The 20,723-nt window shown below is 40.2% G+C and overlaps 1 protein-coding gene across 1 annotated transcript in view; it reads right to left on the bottom strand.

The window, feature by feature from the left end:
- The window catches only part of LOC146984942 (cleavage and polyadenylation specificity factor subunit 3-like), a 32,329-nt gene extending 15,055 nt beyond the window's left edge, over positions 1–17,274 (bottom strand). The window contains exons 1-12 of the mRNA XM_085783222.1: positions 17,270–17,274; positions 16,712–16,741; positions 15,828–16,020; positions 15,266–15,343; positions 14,471–14,548; positions 13,614–13,691; positions 12,792–12,871; positions 12,087–12,164; positions 8,573–8,703; positions 7,791–7,988; positions 6,337–6,361; positions 5,682–5,859 (exon numbers count right to left, since the gene is read on the bottom strand). Coding sequence (XP_085639348.1) covers positions 5,682–5,859; positions 6,337–6,361; positions 7,791–7,988; positions 8,573–8,703; positions 12,087–12,164; positions 12,792–12,871; positions 13,614–13,691; positions 14,471–14,548; positions 15,266–15,343; positions 15,828–16,020; positions 16,712–16,741; positions 17,270–17,274 — 1,152 coding nt within the window. The remainder of the gene's footprint in view (positions 1–5,681; positions 5,860–6,336; positions 6,362–7,790; positions 7,989–8,572; positions 8,704–12,086; positions 12,165–12,791; positions 12,872–13,613; positions 13,692–14,470; positions 14,549–15,265; positions 15,344–15,827; positions 16,021–16,711; positions 16,742–17,269) is intronic.
- Positions 17,275–20,723: the final 3,449 nt, after the last annotated feature.

The raw sequence follows: 20,723 nt of genomic DNA, 5'->3' as shown, positions 1-20,723 counted from the left end.
ACACACACACACACACACAGGGATGCAAACGGGTCAGGACCAAAAAAGAGAGGTATTGTCTGGCGGGGGGGGGGGGGGCTCACCATTAACAACATCACAGAAAAGTCAATTTCCAGTAGTTCAACCCCAACCAAGTATTGAGTGCATATAGATGGACAGTTTTCAGAAGGCCAACATTTCTATATTAAAAATGCTTTAAAAAAATAAAAACCATTGCAATATTTCAATTTTGGAGATACTGATTTTTAGGTCTTCACTGAATGTTAGTCATAATTATTACTATTAAAATAAACTGAAGAAATAAAGACATGGGATTTAACATCCCATTCGGTGTGTAATGGACATATAGGCCTATATAATGTGTTAGTTTCACTTTAATTGAACACATTCTACATCGCGGAGGCGACGTCTCTCCACTTAGGGCTTCCTTCACCTCTGAAACGGGGCAGAGCTCCATGGAAACACCTGCCTGACACAGCAACGTAGGGAACCGTGCACGTCCGTGGAGCTGTGCGCCGCGGACGTGCACGGGGGGAAAAAACGGCGTCACCGCTTTGGGTAACGTGCGTGCATGTCGCGCGTCTACATTGGAGGTCGGCTGTTATCAGTATAATCAGAGACCATGAATGAGTTCGCCTCACGTGATTGTCACTGTCAGCCTGTTAGAAAAACATTTTACTGACCCGAGCTGAGACGCTGAGACCCCCCCCCCCTCAAAACAAAAACTCTTCGGATCTGAACGATTCACACAAGTCACCTAATTGACCCTTCGCGTAAGCCCCGCCCCCTTGGTTACTGTTGCTACGCCGGGCAAGCTTTCACTCCCAGCCATGCTCCTGGCAGTATTTGGTATCGATTTCAAAGGAAATATCAGCAAATTTCTGGATAAACTGTTCTGAGATAATAGAGAGAAGAAGTCACAAAGAGCATTCATAGTTTTCAGTGACGTGACTCGCGCAGGAGGATAAAACATCTGTTCAACGACACGACTGGACAATGTACAGAGCAGCAGTAAGGGCCGGTAATTTTACCGTCTATCAACCCACCAAGACTTAGGTCATCTCACTGGTCATGAAACGTTGTCAAACTCTAAGTTTTTGGGCGATTGTGAACCACATACAGTTTTCGCTGCTGTTTTGTTTTCTCCCACCGCTGTATCAGTCAGTGAAAGCAGTCCCTGCCTGGAGGATCCCTCGCCTAAAAGCCCAGGTAAAAGCCCTAAAAGTACAGCTGTCATTTCGGAGGTGAACATATGGTTTTCCCCATATCTACACTTGCTCAAGTCGAAAAAAAAAGTCCGCTCGTATCTGAACATCTCTATATTGCTTCTGCCGCCGCCGCCGTAGTAGCAGCAGCAGCAACAACATCCTTCTCTACAAACAAATGTTTTTCGTCCTAGTCTCAAAATGTGTCCACAAAAGCAAACGTAATGACTCACTGCGGAAAGCTTGCCAGGCCTATAGTTACGGTTGCTAACGTAGGATTGGACAATAGCCGTTTGTGGGAGGAGTTGGCGAAGGGTCAATTGGTCATGAAAAAAGCGAGTTTCGCTTTTCGGCGCGCTGTTTGCATCCCTGTGTGATGTTCAGGGACAGTCAGGACAGTCTGAGGACTGACAGCTCTGAGGTTGAAGTTTATATTAATGCACCATGACACTGTGGCAGGTCTCTGTACTAGGGATGTGAATCTTTGGGTGGCTCACGATTCGATTCCGACTTTTAGGGTCACGATTCGATTCAAAATCGATTTTCGATTCAACCGATTCTTGATTTTCTTTTTGCGATTTTTAGTTTGCTTTATTAACACCAGACCATGTGAAAACGTTGAATGATGATGATGTCTACAGACTATTATATCAGAAGCCATATTTCCCCCAAAAAATGCACATCACATGTTTCAGATTTATTCAGCAGCAATATATTCGAACCATTTTAAAGTTAACTGCTACATGAAGCTGATTTTATAGGCTACTCTCTTTTCAAAAGCCTGGACTGAAGGATGTGAATATTTGGGTGTCTCTTCGATTCAAAATCAGTTCTCATGCACATGCACATGGACATGTAGCCTATCTGTAACAAAGGCTGCTAAAAAAAAAAGAAAAAAAAGAGACGGCACTCTGCTCTCAGGCCAGCTCACCTGCAGCCTGTCTGCAGCGCCACAGAGGAGCTGTCAGAGCTGCTGCTGCTGCTGGTCCTCTCTCTTCAGCCTGCTGTTTGGCTGCACTTTGTATGAGTTTAAAAAAGTGAAGATCTAACGTCACCTGAGCACCGATCAGCTGATCCAGAGCGCAGTGGATGTGGCTGCTCACACCGTGTCCTAACTGGATGCGACGCGAACGAGCGTCCGACAATCGCGTCACATCTGACGCTCTCTGTCCACACTGAATCCGTGCGTCTGTGGGAATGGAAGCACATCAGCTGTGCGCTCGCCCGCTCGACAGACTGGAGACGTAACTACCCGGTTAAAAGATGGGTGAATTGTGCCTTTTAAACAGAAAACAAGTTTCTTGAAATATAGAGCCAACAGCAAGTTGTCTCTATAGTGTAGGAACACGAGTTGTAAAAAACATAATGCAGGGTTTTCTGTAACATTATAAGACGGCGCACCGCCCCCGCCCAAGATGAATGAAGAGGCTATTAAAAAAAAAAAAAAGTCCGCTAGTCTCCTTGAAGCGGCTGTTATGTGTCTCTCTCTGGCGGTGTCAGCTGATGTGCACATCTGCAGCAACCCAAACAAATGCACATGTTACTGTTGACTGGCTCTATTCCAGCCACATGATTGGTTCGACGCGGTGGAAATCTCATTATCATTGGTTATTTGTATTGTCTGCCAAAACATGGATGAATGAAACATATCGACCACGTCTCATATTTCTATTGAGGAAAAGTTATTTCACAATTTATAGACACAACACCGACAAGCACTGAGAGCCGCATGTTGCAGTGACGTTATATAGGCTATAAAAAAAAAAAATCCGCAAATAATAAGCCGACGAAAAGGTGCAACTTGCCACTTAACTTCTTGTCGATGTATTATTTGCGGGGGCTTTCGGGGGATCTGCTGACGGTGGAGGATCTGGGACTGATTCACTGTGGACCACCACCAGTCTGATCAGGTCCATCACAGCACAGCAGCTGCAGCACTGCCCCGCTGTCACATTACTCTGGCGTATCAGCGCAATCTGTTTACATTAAACCGACATAAGGAGAATTATGAGAATTATGATTAAAAATATATTTGTTTCGAATTTTGGCCCCTGGATCATGATTTTTCGCATTCTTGGTTAAAAAAAAAAATCCTCTAAAAAAAAAGACAGTTGGGATGCATAATGTGTCTCATAACAGTATACTGTGCGTCACGCTAGGGGTCGGTGGTGTTTTATTCTAGGGGTCGGTGGCGGCTGTGAGACAGCAGCGGCTCCACGGTGAGGGGGGGGGGGGCAGCTTCTGCTCACCTGACTCTGTGCAGCTTCTTCATTAAATCCAAACAGTCCGACACAGCGACGCACTGCTCCTTTGACTCTAAAGTCTCTGTAGCTCATCAGCCCGGAACTCGCCGACATGGATCAGAAGCGACGGCGGCGTTTGGCCTCAGTGTCTCGGACTTCCAGAGCAGCTACAGAGCAGCGTTGTGACCTCAACCATGGTTGATGAGAGCAGAAATGTTGTTGTAGGCCTGTGCATATTCTCATTTGTCCAGGTCATAGTATTTCAAAGGAGGTTAAATCGAAAGCAACTGGACTTATACTGAGTCTCCAGACCAGTTAGTTGGACCAGTCCCAGCCTGGTCAGATGCTACATGAACTGATGAAGCCTCTTGGATGAGAGGTGAAACGTCTTCCTAGACAAATAACTAAGTCCAGTTGAACCTGCTTTGAAAAAAAAAAAAAGTTGTTGGCGGGCTCGTGAATTTTTTTTTGACACGAGTCAAAAAGAGCGATAAACCGCGTATCTCGCGTTTGGTCGCGCGTCACAACTCGAGCGAAAAAAAAGCGTTCCTCGTGTTTGGTGGGAAGCCCCTTGTGGGTCTTCCCACCAAACACGATGAAATAGACGAAGACGCGAAGGTCCCGTCGCACAAAAAGAATCGCGTGTATTGCGTCGCAAAAAAAAAAAGTCGCGTCTACCGCGTCGCGCGCCTAATCGCGTCTCGCGCCTAATCGCGTCTTTGCGTTACGGCCTTTTACACCGCGGACGTAACGAATAAACGGTGACGGTGTGAACGAACAACATAGAACAGGACCAGACGTGGCGTTGTTTCCTCTTTTCACCGACAGCTCCACTCTCCCTTACTTACACTAACTACTGTTATTGTTGAGGCCAGAGAATTGTGGGAATTGTAGTTTTTGACCAATCGCAGGTTGTGCTCTTTCTTTTTGTGATTTTCCTGGTTCACACATGTATTTTTTTTTAGGGGCAAATGCGAGTGAAATGCTCGTCCATGGTGGGCATAAGAAAATTTAAGACCTGTCTAAAATTATTTAAGACTTGAACACAATAATTCAACAAATTTAAGACATTTTAAGGCCTAAAATTTAGATTTTCAAATTTTAGACTTTTTAAGACCCCGTGGATACCCTGTTATTTCATATAAAAGTTTAAGTGCATGCATATTTTATGATGCTGTGTATTTCAGGTGTAGGTTAATATACACACACCTCAGGAGGCCTGTTGACTGGTTAAAACAAGGTAATCAGTAGATGGGAATTAACTTCAGATTTAGTCACGGATCACCTTCAAACTCTCCTTGTCATGATATTTGAATTAATTATACATCAACACCAGCATATATAGGATTAACACAACATACAAATGAATAAAATGATCTAAAAGTATACATTTGTTTATTATTAATTGGATTATTCAACAAAATGTTAAAATTATAAAACCATCCTTCAACTTAAAGCCCGAGGCGACGTCTTTAAACAGTTTATTTTGCTCATCAAATGAAGAGAAATTGACTCTGGAGCCTGAAGTCTGTGATTATTGATTAGGATTTTCAATCAATCACTTTTTAATCAAAACACAGCTGCGTTTTAATCTTCACTGTTTCTGCTCCAACTAAGATAAATAAATCATAATAACATCTGTTCTTTGTCGCAGCAGAGAGAGTGAATCACTGCGATTCATATGTTTATAATTTACATAATGTGATATTATGTGATAATGAAGTTTAGGTGAAGAGGTGCATTCTGGGAAATATTTTTTGTGAGTTGATGAAATTACTTATCAATATGCGCTTCCATTTAGACATGATGACGATAAAGTGCAGGACAACACGGTGTTAAAAACAGTTTCTTTTTTTAAAAGGATTTGTATTTCCATGCTTTTATTTTGAAGGGATGCTGCATGTTTTAGAAGCCTTACTTCTGATTTCCTGTTTGTCAGACTCAGTTTATTGATCTGGTCACATCGATTATTGATTGAAATGTTTAATTTTTCTAATTTATTTACTTTACTGTACATACTTTCTTTTCTTTGTCTTGTTTATTTGATGTTTGTTTATTTTATTTCATGCTCTTATATCTTATGTTTTGTATTTATTTATATTTACAAGTTTACTATTTGCCTTATTGGTTTGTACATCGATTTATTTGCAAAATAAAGTAAAAAAGCAAAAAACAAAACACCAACAGAGGGTTGAACAGCTGAGTCATGTGAGTGGCGGTGAGCGTCCGTTACCTTGACGCCGGCGATCTCGATCATGAACATGGCGGCGCCCAGCACGTGTCCGGCGTGGTAACACCAGAACTTGATGCCGGCCACTTCCTTCACCTCGTGGAAGTTGATGGTCTCGATCTTCTCCATGCTGTCCTCCAGGTCCGTCTCCGTGTAGAGCATGTCGTCTGCCGAGATGTTACTGTCACACACACACACACACACACACACACACACACACACACACACACATACGTGTTTTCAGGACATATCGGGACATATGACAAAAATGTGAAAAATGGGAACATGCCTTTCCCAAGGTCCTAGAGGCTGGGGAATCAAAGTGTTTCTTCCCCATGCTTCCAGGAATATGCCCATCTGTTGAGATTTTGGCTAGGGCTATCTTTTGGTCAAACCTGATTTTAATGCTACTTGTGAGGACATTGTCAGGTTTATATGACTTATGGGTGCAATAACATCACACACTGATATGTCATGTTTAGGTGAATTGTGAGACCCATGGATACACACAAAAGTTTCATGTTTACATGACTTATAAAGACCAGGAAAGGGTAGGTCTATTTTCAGTGTTTTTTAAATGCTTTTACTGTGATTGTATGCGCCTGTAAAGCACTTTGAGTTGCCCTGTGTCTGAATTGTGCTATACAAATAAACTTGCCTTGCCTTGCCTTTCACCTTGACTCCTGTTGCATATGTTTGAAATACCTTTATAATAGACATAGGTGTACAATAGTCATGCTCATCAGTCAGGTAACCTCTGACAGAAATGTCAGATATTCACATGTTAATACAACACAGTAAAACTGAGCTTTGTAGAGACTTAAAAAGAGACATAGCTAAAAAATGTGGTCAGTCTACTTTTTAAGTCTTATTATTGTATTGCATTTATGAATTTTGTAGTAAATGTTCATGTGAATAAAAACATGGAACACTTTCTGCCATTCATTCGTTTTTAATTGCTGGCAAAATATGTAAATTGAAACAGAACAGACCACAGAAAATAAAGAAATCTTGCCTCCTTCCCTCCACGGAATAAGGCAGTGCAGTAGACGAGGCATGTTTGAACTGGACCAGTTTTGTATCTTTCTATAAAAAAGACCACAGTAAACCCTCTATTGAAGCATACAGCTTCTATGAAACAGTATATTCTGCTAACCTTTCTAAATAAAGTCGGAATTTACATAGCTCCCATTCCAGTGAATTGTGTAATACTTCAAAAACCAGATTCAACAACTTATGGGTAAGAACAACGCAATGCTGAAAACTTACGAGATAACTGTGGAAGTAACAATCCCTTTAAGTACTTTCTCTATTGCTTGTTGAAACTGAGAGCGAGAGTATGAACCTATCTTCTTAAACCTCATTTTCTAAAAGAAATTATGGCAGGTACTGTGAATAAAACCAGGAGAGTGGGGAGTTGAAAAAAACATGCTTGTTAATCTGAACATTTGCCAGGACTGAGCAACTTAGCACAATCTGTTACAAACAACATGGAATGAAAATAAAATTCAGTTCAACTGATATAGAACAGTACCTTACCCACAGTTTGCATTTTGTAGTTTTATCTATTCATCTTCCTTTTTAATGCTATGATTCTGTTGTGAATGTAGTATTTGATGGCAACCCAGTCTCTGTCTTTTAGAGCTACCGGCTCTGCTTGGAGGCAGGAGTCACAGTCCCTTTTACCTGGTACTTTGCAGCTTGTTATGAAATGCAACATGTGCCGCTCAACAGCCTTCACTTCGTCACCTGTCCACTTGCTTCTCACCTTCCCAGCTGTCATAAACAGAAACAAAAGAAAATCATTTATCAATGGAAAAATGGCTCTGCTAATGTAAAAAATGCAAGATAGGATAGAAAATATTCTAGTTAATAATGTGAATACAAAATGCTCTTTAACCTTGTTTTCCATTGGAGCGCTTTGAGGATGCTTGGGATGTAACCACTTGAAGTGCTGTGCTATGCTGGGAATCTAAAAGGATGAAATAGAATATGTATTATGATAAAAGCACATATTCACATACTGTCATGCCTGAGGAGACTTAACTTTTCTTTTCATCACATGTACATTCACTTCAAACATTCTGTATTTGGGTGCATTTTATATTTTACCATTTCTTGGTTCAGTGTTGCCGTTTTTGTTGTCCAATGTGGTTGAGAGAGAAGTGCCCTCCATGCTGTCCAAGGTGGTTGAGGCAGAAGTGCCCTCCATGCTGTCCAAGGTGGTTGAGTCAGAATTGCCCTCTATGCTGTCCAAGGTGGTTGAGTCAGGTGTGTGGCTTGAATCCCCAGGAGTCTCAGTTCTTGAGCCTTTGAAAAGAAAAAATTAAATATGTTAAATGGATCCCTATGAAAAAGGCTTTCCTAACTTGCTACCTCCTCTTTACCTTCCTTCTAAGTTGCTCTGCCCTCCAGTGTACTGCTAACTGACTTCTTAGCTCTTATTGCAAAACATTAATTCCCTTTTTGTCATCTAATGTTGCTTTTCTCCATTGATTTCTTATGTGTCTCCTATCTTTCACTAATTTCTCTTATTCTTTCTGTTGTCTAGACCTAATAGGCTTCAACCTGTTCATCTTCTTTCTCTCAATGTTTCCAGATCTTTCAGTACCATATTCATAGATGATGTCTACCATCCTCTCTAATTAATATGCTGTTGTTCCTTAAGCCCATCTAACAAGATTATCACGGTAACTGTCTCCAGTCTCATAACTTAAAGATGTTACCACATACTGTGCGAGTCAGCAATGGTTTCTTCGCTGGAATCATCATCACTCGTGGTTACTTCATCTGGTTGAGTAAAAAAGTCAGGCCAAAGTTTTTAAATTAAAGGCTGAACATGCATAAATGTTACATTTAAAGCTTGATAAACTATGTTTTAAACTAAATTTCACCGTCAGGATTGATCTCGATGTCATCCAGCCCTTTCCCTCGCAGATCAGACAGTTTTCCTTTCTCCATTGCTATCAACAGTTTGCTGACTTTTGCAAGCTGCAGGGTACTCTCTGGAAGTCGGTAGAATTCTCTGTGGACACGGATGTTGTGTCCGAGAAAGGTGGCAAGTTGATCCATTTCATTTTCTTTAAGGTTTAGTACTGTGGACAAAGTGGCAACTTGTTTCCGCAATCTTGTTGAGGTGAGTGCCTCTGGGTACTTTGCACCACATTGTTTAGCATACTTGCGAAAGCAGTCGGAGCCTCTGTAATGGGAAAGGACACCTGGGCGTGCAAACAAGTACACATTCTCTGTGCGGACTTGACAGTCATTCCTGTTTGTCACGAGGAGGTCCATTGCAGCGATCATGTCAGGTGTGAGAAGCACAGGTACCATTCTTGACCCTTTACCACGAATCTCAACTCTGTCAAAGTGCCTTGCAAGCTTCCTTTCCAACTCAGTAAGGCCGATCATAATGTCAGGATTCAACTCTGTGCGATTCCGGGATGTGAAAACCTGGAGCTCCATTTTTGAAACTTCCCTTGCCTTTTTCTGTTAAATAGTACTACCTGCGTTAAAGTCACTTTAGCAAGATTTCCGAAGGTTATGCTGTTGCGGTTTTCCTCCAGGTCCTTCACGCACTTAGCAGATTCAGTAGCAAGAAACTTGTGCAGCAGCGACACATCCTGTGTAAATGGTAAAACCTGTGGTTTATTCCATTTGGCTTGTTTTAAGTGTACCCAATGCAGCAGCTGAAATGGACTCTGTCCACTTTTTCTCATACAAAGTGGCAAATTGCTTGGCTAACTCTGCAACATCATGGCGATTTGCAATGATGGCATTGCACTGCACAATGCCTGCAACTTTGGCCAAACTGTGCCCCAATTTCAAAGCCAAGGATGGGGTTTTATATGAGTTGCTTTCCAACTCATAACCAGCAACTGCTCTGACTGCTTGTATGACCTGGGGAAAGTTACTAGGCATAACAAGGTCTTCTGTGCTCTTCAAAGGTGTCATAGCTCTTGCCGTTATCAATAATCTTGCCATCTCTCTCATTTTTTGGCGTATGTAATCATTCCTTTTCTCATGTGGTTTCCTGGCATTGTAGAGTGACTCACCAAGGCTAAGAATGTCTCTTTCACTCCTTACTACTAAGGAAATGTCATCCTGATTCATTTCACAGGCAATCTTCCAAACAGCTTCATGAATTTGATCAGGTTTCGGTAAGTCCAGTTGGATCCGTTTTCGCCCAGCGGGAGGCTCTCCCTCAATGGACTTCTGAGGGCAGTTTCTCACATGTCTCCAAAGGCAATCTCTTGCATATAGTCCTTGACAAAACTTGCAATGACGATAACCATCAGACTCTCTTGCTGTAGTAGGTCTTCGACAAGCAACCATTTCTCCAGCACCAGAGGTTGCCACAGTTAGCATTATGGCTAAAGTTTCCCCTCTTCTTAATAGAGCGTAACACATCTCTTCTTTCACGGGATCTTTTATTAAAACTGAAAGCCCTTGCAACATCAGGCTGTTGACTGTGGGCGAATTCAAGGTGTCTTGCCAATTTAGAAATGGCCTTTTTACAATAAAGACAATATTGCTTCTTGTTGTACTTGCTTTGTTTTGCTGGGTTTGGCAATGGAGCGACTTTTATGGAGCTGTTATTGTGTGATGTATTCCCTGATGAATTGGCACTGCAACTCATCACTAAAGTACTATGACTGCTGCTCCTCAGTGACGAACTAAAACTTGTAGGTTTCTCTGAACCAGTGATCTCCCCACTGTGTGCTGTAGCCATCCCCACTGGCATGTCCTTTAACACTTTTTTGAGAGGAGGAGATTCTGTGGTTCTCAGTTCGTTACTACAAAGACTTGTGTCTGAGGAATTGCCCCTTGAGTCTGGAACAAAGTCAATATCTTCATAATCTGTACAATCTGAAGATTCATCAGTAGAGGTCTGAAGGAAAATGGAGAAAAAAGCATTATTACATTCCTAAATAGCCAAGTTATCATTCTCCGTACAGTACCATCACATTGTGCATAACATGACTTGAAAGTGATGAGTCATTAAAAACATGAAATTGAACTGAATTGGATTCCTTAATACAGTTGTTTTTCTATTTCACTACTGTGTCATATTCATTACCTGGTTACGTAAGCTTGCAGAGTTTCCATCATGAAATCCACAATCATCGACCAAGGGATGTTCAACCTTTAAAACCATTATTAATACTGTAAATACAATTCACTGAATAGACATTTTCACCCCAGTTATATTAAGGTGGAAATGATGAAATGATTTAAATAACACTTTGAAAATATTTTGCCTCACATACCTACGACATACTATTAGGACAATAATCTCTAAACCACAACACATTTCAGTGTGCGATTTGATGTTGATGGTGTATGATATAAAAGGAGAACAACGCATAGCATAAAGTTTTGCGTTACTATGACTCACCTATTGCATAAAGTATAACAAATATTTTGAGAGAAAAAATCTGTTGCAACTTTGTCTTTCAAACATGGTGCATGAACTGGAAACGAGTGAATGGGAGAAATTCTGCTAGGCCCATGGAGGTTCTTGTAAAATAAATACCTTGAAAATAATGCATTTGCATATGACCAAATGTTTGGTTTTTGCTTTGATTTGCATACTCACAGAATTATTCATTCTGGTGAACAGACTCAAAGTCATCTGCCTCTCTCGCTCAAATATCTTTTTCTTGGCCTCATCGTAACGTTCCTCACACCGAGCATGATGCCGCTTTAGATTTTGCAGATGACAGCTTGCTCTTGACTGACCATATCAAGAATCAAATGTAAAGAACCTTAGTCTTAGTTAAGATTCTACAATATTTCCTCAAATAGAAAATATCCCCAGTCAAAGAACATAACATTTTTGAATGAAGGAGAAGAAGGCAGCTGTCTTACTTGCTTTGCAGTAGCTGTCTGGTGGAAGGAGACACCTCCAGTGGTCTGGCAGACCTTAAATGAAATGACAGAGATTCACTAATTGTTTGAGATTACACAGAACTGTAACTGGAAATTATGTTGCAATTAATTTTACTGTAAATGAAAATAATAGTGGTTCTAACTTCTTCTGTTGTTGTCAAAGAAAGCTCTAAACCCCACACTGATGTGAACTGATCTACTTCCCCAGAAATCCAATCATGTAAACTGGATGTTAAATGGACAAAAACATTAGCAAAATGATAAAAAAAATATATATACAATTTAGAGAGAATAAAGATCAATTTGATGCTTTAAGGGGAAGTTAGAGCTAACAAATGGTATAGCCAATTTCTTCCTGCTATGCTATTCACAATCAAGTAATGCTAACATTGATATTGTGAACATTTGACACAAACTGATTGTTTTAATACAGTGAAAGGGCATTTCGTGTATGCACTGGGCCCAACTGAGGCATATACTATACTTAATTCCAAATAGAATAAATTAATGTGTAATTACCTGTTGGATGGATGACGTGGATCTCTCAACTTCCTGCAGGCCAAGAAGTGAGTGAGTCGGGATCTCAACACTTGGTGTCTGCAACAAAAAACAACAATACAGTGTCAGAGATATTCTGTACTTTAAATCCTGACTAATCAATAAACAAATGATCATACTTGTTTCACTGAACATAATTCACAGGAGGATCTGGGCTCATTATACCAAACTCTATAGAAACTGCTAACACTGTACAGCATCTGCTACCCAACAATATGAGGACATGTAACACACACTGTATAGTCGATGGGTCAGACAATATGAGGACATCAACTAAAACACACTCAAGTCTTTCACAGCCTAAAACAATATGAGGACATGTAACACACACTGTATAGTCGATGGGACAGACAATATGAGGACGTCAACTAAAACACACTCAAGTCTTTCACAGCCTAAAACAATATGAGGACATGACGACTTAACACATGTAGAGTCCATGTTCCTGACCTCTAACTTCTTCTGTTGTTGTCAAAGAAAGCTCTAAACCCCACACTGATGTGATCTGATCTACTTCCCCAGAAATCCAATATTGATATTGATGATATTGTGAACATTTGAAACAAACTGATTGTTTTAATACAGTGAAAGGGCATTTCATGTATGCACTGGGCCCAACTGAGGCATATACTTAATTCCAAATAGAATAAATTAATGTGTAATTACCTGTTGGATGGATGACGTGGATATCTCTCAACTTCCTGCAGGCCAAGAAGTGAGTGAGTCGGGATTTCAACACTTGGTGTCTGCAACAAAAAACAACAATACAGTGTCAGAGATATTCTGTACTTTAAATCCTGACTAATCAATAAACAAATGATCATACTTGTTTCACTGAACATAATTTACAGGAGGATCTGGGCTCATTATGCCAAACTCTATAGAAACTGCTAACACTGTACAGCATCTGCTACCCAACAATATGAGGACATGTAACACACACTGTATAGTCGATGGGACAGACAATATGAGGACATGTAACACACACTGTATAGTCGATGGGTCAGACAATATGAGGACATCAACTAAAACACACTCAAGTCTTTCACAGCCTAAAACAATATGAGGACATGACGACTGAACACATGTAGAGTCCATGTTCCTGACCTCTAACTTCTTCTGTTGTTGTCAAAGAAAGCTCTAAACCCCACACTGATGTGATCTGATCTACTTCCCCAGAAATCCAATCATGTAAACTGATCAGCAGATGTTAAATGGACAAAAACATTAGCAAAATGATAACAAATATATACAATTTAGAGAGAATAAAGATCAATTTGATGCTTTAAGGGGAAGTTAGAGCTAACAAATGGTATAGCCAATTTCTTCCTGCTATGCTATTCACAAACAAGTAATGCTAACATTGATATTGTGAACATTTAACACAAACTGATTGTTTTAATACAGTGAAAGGGCATTTCATGTATGCACTGGGCCCAACTGAGGCATATACTTAATTCCAAATAGAATAAATTAATGTGTAATTACCTGTTGGATGGATGACGTGGATCTCTCAACTTCCTGCAGGCCAAGAAGTGAGTGAGTCGGGATCTCAACACTTGGTGTCTGCAACAAAAAACAACAATACAGTGTCAGAGATATTCTGTACTTTAAATCCTGACTAATCAATAAACAAATGATCATACTTGTTTCACTGAACATAATTCACAGGAGGATCTGGGCTCATTATACCAAACTCTATAGAAACTGCTAACACTGTACAGCATCTGCTACCCAACAATATGAGGACATGTAACACACACTGTATAGTCGATGGGTCAAGGACATGTAACACACACTGTATAGTCGATGGGTCAGACAATATGAGGACATGTAACACACACTGTATAGTCGATGGGTCAGACAATATGAGGACATCAACTAAAACACACTCAAGTCTTTCACAGCCTAAAACAATATGAGGACATGACGACTGAACACATGTAGAGTCCATGTTCCTGACTTCTAACTTCTTCTGTTGTTGTCAAAGAAAGCTCTAAACCCCACACTGATGTGATCTGATCTACTTCCCCAGAAATCCAATCATGTAAACTGATCAGCAGATGTTAAATGGACAAAAACATTAGCAAAATGATAACAAATATATACAATTTAGAGAGAATAAAGATCAATTTGATGCTTTAAGGGGAAGTTAGAGCTAACAAATGGTATAGCCAATTTCTTCCTGCTATGCTATTCACAAACAAGTAATGCTAACATTGATATTGTGAACATTTGACACAAACTGATTGTTTTTAATACAGTGAAAGGGCATTTCATGTATGCACTGGGCCCAACTGAGGCATATACTTAATTCCAAATAGAATAAATTAATGTGTAATTACCTGTTGGATGGATGACGTGGATCTCTCAACTTCCTGCAGGCCAAGAAGTGAGTGAGTCGGGATCTCAACACTTGGTGTCTGCAACAAAAAACAACAATACAGTGTCAGAGATATTCTGTACTTTAAATCCTGACTAATCAATAAACAAATGATCATACTTGTTTCACTGAACATAATTCACAGGAGCATCTGGGCTCATTATGCCAAACTCTATAGAAACTGCTAACACTGTACAGCATCTGCTACCCAACAATATGAGGACATGTAACACACACTGTATAGTCGATGGGTCAGACAATATGAGGACATGTAACACACACTGTATAGTCGATGGGTCAGACAATATGAGGACATGTAACACACACTGTATAGTCGATGGGTCAGACAATATGAGGACATCAACTAAAACACACTCAAGTCTTTCACAGCCTAAAACAATATGAAGACATGTAACACACACTGTATAGTCGATGGGTCAGACAATATGAGGACGTCAACTAAAACACACTCAAGTCTTTCACAGCCTAAAACAATATGAGGACATGACGACTTAACACATGTAGAGTCCATGTTCCTGACTTCTAACTTCTTCTGTTGTTGTCAAAGAAAGCTCTAAACCCCACACTGATGTGATCTGATCTACTTCCCCAGAAATCCAATATTGATATTGATGATATTGTGAACATTTGAAACAAACTGATTGTTTTAATACAGTGAAAGGGCATTTCATGTATGCACTGGGCCCAACTGAGGCATATAATGAATTCCAAATAGAATAAATTAATGTGTAATTACCTGTTGGATGGATGACGTGGATCTCTCAACTTCCTGCAGGCCAAGAAGTGAGTGAGTCGGGATCTCAACACTTGGTGTCTGCAACAAAAAACAACAATACAGTGTCAGAGATATTCTGTACTTTAAATCCTGACTAATCAATAAACAAATGATCATACTTGTTTCACTGAACATAATTCACAGGAGGATCTGGGCTCATTATACCAAACTCTATAGAAACTGCTAACACTGTACAGCATCTGCTACCCAACAATATGAGGACATGTAACACACACTGTATAGTCGATGGGTCAGACAATATGAGGACATCAACTAAAACACACTCAAGTCTTTCACAGCCTAAAACAATATGAAGACATGACGACTGAACACATGTAGAGTCCATGTTCCTGACTTCTAACTTCTTCTGTTGTTGTCAAAGAAAGCTCTAAACCCCACACTGATGTGAACTGATCTTGTAACTAGAAATTACCTTCAATCATTTTAATTTAATATGTATCTTTTTATCTCCTAATACTTATCAGATCTTTGACTGTATAATCTATGAAGAGGATTAACTCACCAGAGCTCGCCATGGCCACTGAGATTCTCCATAGTCATAGGTTATTTCACTCTCTGCTTGGATGTCTTCCATAGCAAACAAGCAAAGATGAGGTTTACCCTGGACTATCAACTTTTTCATTCTGCAGTTTGAGGACTTGTGGCCATCATTAACCAGCCGGCCCATTGAGTCATCTTCATGGGAGGCATCAATGCTAAAATCGAACAAGGAAATATATCTAAGTTTTCTCCACTAAACCCATAATGTTGTAAAGAACAATTAATCTTTTATAGGCCTTTACTTACCACCATGAGCTATTGTTCCACTCAAAATCAAACAGGAAAACATTTTGCTTCTCTGTGTACTTTTTCTGCCGCTTGTCCCGTTCATATTGTGAGATCATCTCCCCACGGTACTCGACAACAAAGGATCCCTTTTCAATTGGTGCACAGGCAAAGACACCACGTCCTAATACACAAAAGTTCACTGATTAGTGTCAAGTAATAAAATCCAAATCAGGTTTACTAACTGCAGCTGATCAGGTATTGACAAAACATATGCAGAACAAACAAATGTAAGACTTTTTAACAGTGAGAAAAATATCTGAATGATGTTTGGTGATGTCTGGAATTGATGGTTAGGGCTGCAATCGATAAAATCACTTAAAAAATTATTGTTAAAATAGATGGCAACAAATTTCATTAGCAATTTGTTGTGTTGTGCAATTATGTCGCCATGATGTCTAGTAATGTTCACGCAGTAAACATCGGGAATGATATCTAACATACCTTTATAGTCATTGATCCACTGGACCTTTAAACAAGGCTTGTCATCCTCAGATAAAATAAACTGAGTAGCCTCAGCTTCAGACGAAGTCTTGCTCTTCTTTTTGTCATGCTCCTTACTTGGCCATGTACTCCTCAACCTGCAAACATCTACATGGGAAGATGACAAAAAGTCAACGAGACAAGTACAAAAAAAAGACCAGTACTTATTTTGAATCAAAGAGGACTTATAAAATGATATTATTCATAACTCATTTGCTGATCAGGCTAATAGATCAGTGCAAACCCTGTGCAAATGTCATTAAACATTAAAAAACTTTAACAAATAATATTAACCTACCAAAGCACCAATAATGCAACTTCAAAGATAAATCCTGCTATAAAATCATTATAAAACTGTACTCTACCTGTACTGAATAACTAGTATCATTGTGTTAAATAGGACTTTGACTGTCTCTGCAGTTGAAGATGAAAATGTTTGTTTGGAGAATCGTCCCTTTAACTCAGGTTTGCATTGTTATGAACAGTTATATTTAGCAACAACTTCTACAATCTGTTGTTGAAGATTAAGCAAAAGTAATTAATTACCATTTATAATGCATCCCTTCCAGTTCGTTTGAGTCAACTGCGTGTTTGAGTTCCGTTTAGCCAATTAGCTAGCTAATTAGCTAACCTTACCGCATGGTGGATGTGTCGAAGGATTAAATGTCTCCTGAGCGCTGAAGGTCCCGGATGTGCCGTTCACCGAGAGCTCCGCTGCGGTCGTATCCGTTTCAGATAGGCTTTGCTTTGGCAATTAAAGCAGATATCAGTGGAATGTTTTTGTTAATATAAGTCCTAAATAGTCCTATTTTCCGTCAGCAATCACTTACATGAAGTATTTCAGCCTAAACACGAGTCTCTCCGTCACTCTGCTCTGCTGTAACCCGAGGAGAAAATTTTCCTTGTGGGATACAAGTGTTATCCAATGAGGGGAGAGAACGGCATGAAGGGCTGTGTGTGCAGCCAAGGGATGCGCGTGAATGTGGTGACGTAGCACGAGGACCAATTGATGCCTGACAAGGGCGGGGGCTGCTAACTCATGGTGCGTTCAAGGAAACTCGTACTTTGTGTTTTTCCTTCCTGTGAAGTCATACCAGTTCGATCTGGTACGAGTTCACGGGTCGGAAGTTACGAGTGGCCGTTATAGGGAACTTTCACAGACAACAGGACGGTAAAAACACGAGCTACGGGTTACCTGGAACGCTACCAAGTCGTAGTTGTGACTTGAAGCTGTAACTTACGGTTTCAAAAGCCTGCCTTGAACACAGCATTAGCCGAAACGGCCGTGCCGCTGTTATCTGCTTTAACATCTGATCAGATGCTGCAATACTGACTGACTAACCAACCAACCAACCAACCAACGCTGATCTCAAACGCAATCATTGTGTAAAGCTGTTTGCCAGCCGCAGTATGATCAAACGGAAACAAAATAAGACTGATCTGTTTATAGAACTCAAGAGGGCTTTTATTTTGAAAGAGATAACTTATACAGGAAGTGGTCAATGCAGGAACTTCACCAGTCACGGACTTTCCTCGTCGTGTTTACAGTCGAAGCTCAGCAGCACGCACCTGAGTTCAGGTAAGAACAACGTTTATAAGTTGTTGAGAGTTGTCACAACAATGTTAACTGCTGTTACAGTTAATTTGGTTCCGTTTTCACGGGAAACTGTTCTTAACCAACACTTAGGCATGTGAAAATGTCCTCATTTTCCCCAGTGTCCCGATTGTGGTGTGTTATATAGGTGCGTTGTTTTAAAAATGTCCTAATTTGTCATGAAAACCAGAGCAGCACTTCTGGACCTCAAGATGAAAATTCAGATGATTTTTATAAAAAAGGTAGTATAATGTGTTGTTCTAAAGGATTTAACAGTTGCTCAGTGAATAAAGTAACTTAATTACCCACTTTTAATGACTAAATTAATTACTAAATGAAGCTGGCATTGTGTACTGTGCGGTTTTTAATAGTGTTTTAATAGTTGTTAAACATCTGCACTTTACACAAGGCTATTGTAAAAAGTATAAGGAAATTTTAATTTAAAATATAATTAATGAAGTGTTGGCTATGTCAATCAATACTTATAGGTACACAAAGGGAGGAGAGACTGACCCTGATGATGACCATATTGAACTGGATGACAGCAGCAGCGGCAGGAACCTCCCAGTTCAACCTACTTTTGCTGTACCTAAAGGTTCCTAAGGTACCGTAGAATACTAATTAACTAAAAATGTTACTAACCCACCATATAGCAATATGCAAATTGCTCTTTTATATTGCTTGCCTGCTGGAATGTTGTTGTCTCTTGGAACATTTTGGGTGACGAGTAAAGCTTGACCACCTCAGTATGTTATTTCAAAGTTGTCAATGCTTCAAGATCCCCTCCAGACATGTTATGAGATTGAATAAAATACTCTACTTTGAAAAGGTGAATTATCTTGTCATTATCTTATTATCTTGATACTTTCTTTTATCCCTGTGGCATCAGGGAGCATCACAGACATAAAACACAAATACTATATTTACATTACTTTGGAGTATTTTATAAATGTATTTGACAGGGCTGAAGAGCAATACACTTTGACACACTCAAAGGGATTTTGTAAGGCCACACTACTCACAGGATGTCTGTAATCAAGTTCAATCTGTGTGAGCATATGCTTCCTGCCTCAACCAGTGTAGTGGTAAACATATTTTCTGGACTGCAATAACTATATAAAATGTATCTTACTTTTTAGAATGTAAACATTTGAATGCAATAGGAAAAGGCTATGGATGTAAACAACTGGTATATGCTTGTTTGCTCATGGTCATTTACTGGCAGGCGTGGTTAAGTACTAGTGGTTCTGTATTTCTGTTCAGTTAAGATATCTAAAGTGCTAACTTTACCTTCAATATATTGTTCATGTACAACCCCAATTCTAGTCCAGTTGGGACGCTGTGTAAAATGTAAATAAAAACAGTATGCAGTGATTTGCCAATCTCATAAACCGATCTTGGCGCTCTGCTCCCAGTGTTCCCCTAGCGTTATATTCTTTCTCTTGAGCAGAGCCATCAGCACTTTGCTTTTCTTTTCCAACCAATGAACTTTATTTATAGAGAAGATACTGTAGCACTTTCTGTGTTAATAGATTGCTGGAATCTGTCCCTCAGGAATGTCTTCTGTCAGTTCCAAAACCCGAGCATGACTTTGTATCCGAGCTGCCCTGAGCAGAGTTCTCCACACTGCATGAAAAGTGGGATATTTGGCAGTAAACACAACAGCAATGCAAATTGCCGTGGAAGTTCACATTGACAACTCAGCTTCAGACTCCTGGCCAGGTGTCAACACTTTGAGATGAAACCAGCTTATCTCTATCATCAGAGCAGTGGATGATGCACTCCATTTGTGGTTGCTGTGGTGGTGGGCTGTTACTTAGCCTACTTGTTCACTGGTGGCCATGTTCACTCAGCTTTCAATTGCAACATACAGAACAATCAGAAATCATCATTACTTTGATGCAAAATATGAAATCCTCTGTCAGTACTTTGGTTCCATGTGGACAACAACAGAGATTTCCACTAACATCAAGCTAATATTAAAGCAGAAGTAAGTGATATATTTGTGTTAATATAAGACTTAAATAGTTATATCTTCCGACAGCAATCACTTCTATAGAGTGTTTGGTCTGAAACACGGGTCTGTCCGTCACTCTGCTCTGCTCTGAGCCCAGGAGAAAACATTTATCGTATCCTACAGTTTTTATCCAATGAGGAGAGAGAACGGCATGCAGGGCTGTGTGTGCAGCCAAGGGACGCCGTGAATGTGGCGACGTAGGGACGAGGACTGTTATGGTGCGTTCAAGGCAACTCGTATTTTTCCGACCGTGAAGTCGTACCAGTTCGATCTGGTACGAGTTCACCGGTCAGAAGTTACGAGTGGCCGTTATAGTGACTTTCACCGGTAAAACAGGTCGGAAAAACACGAGTGTGTTGCCTGGAACGCTACAAAGTCGTAAGTCGTGGCTTGAAGCTGTAATTTACGATTTCAAAAGCCTGCCTGGAACGCAGCATTAGCGAAAACGACCGGACCACTTACTTCTGCTTTAACTCAAT

The sequence above is a fragment of the Trachurus japonicus genome, chromosome 7 (assembly GCF_045865225.1).
Source record: "Trachurus japonicus isolate A0001 chromosome 7, Traja_1.0".
Lineage (NCBI taxonomy): Eukaryota > Metazoa > Chordata > Actinopteri > Carangiformes > Carangidae > Trachurus > Trachurus japonicus.
This window is presented reverse-complemented; position numbering and strand designations above follow the sequence as displayed.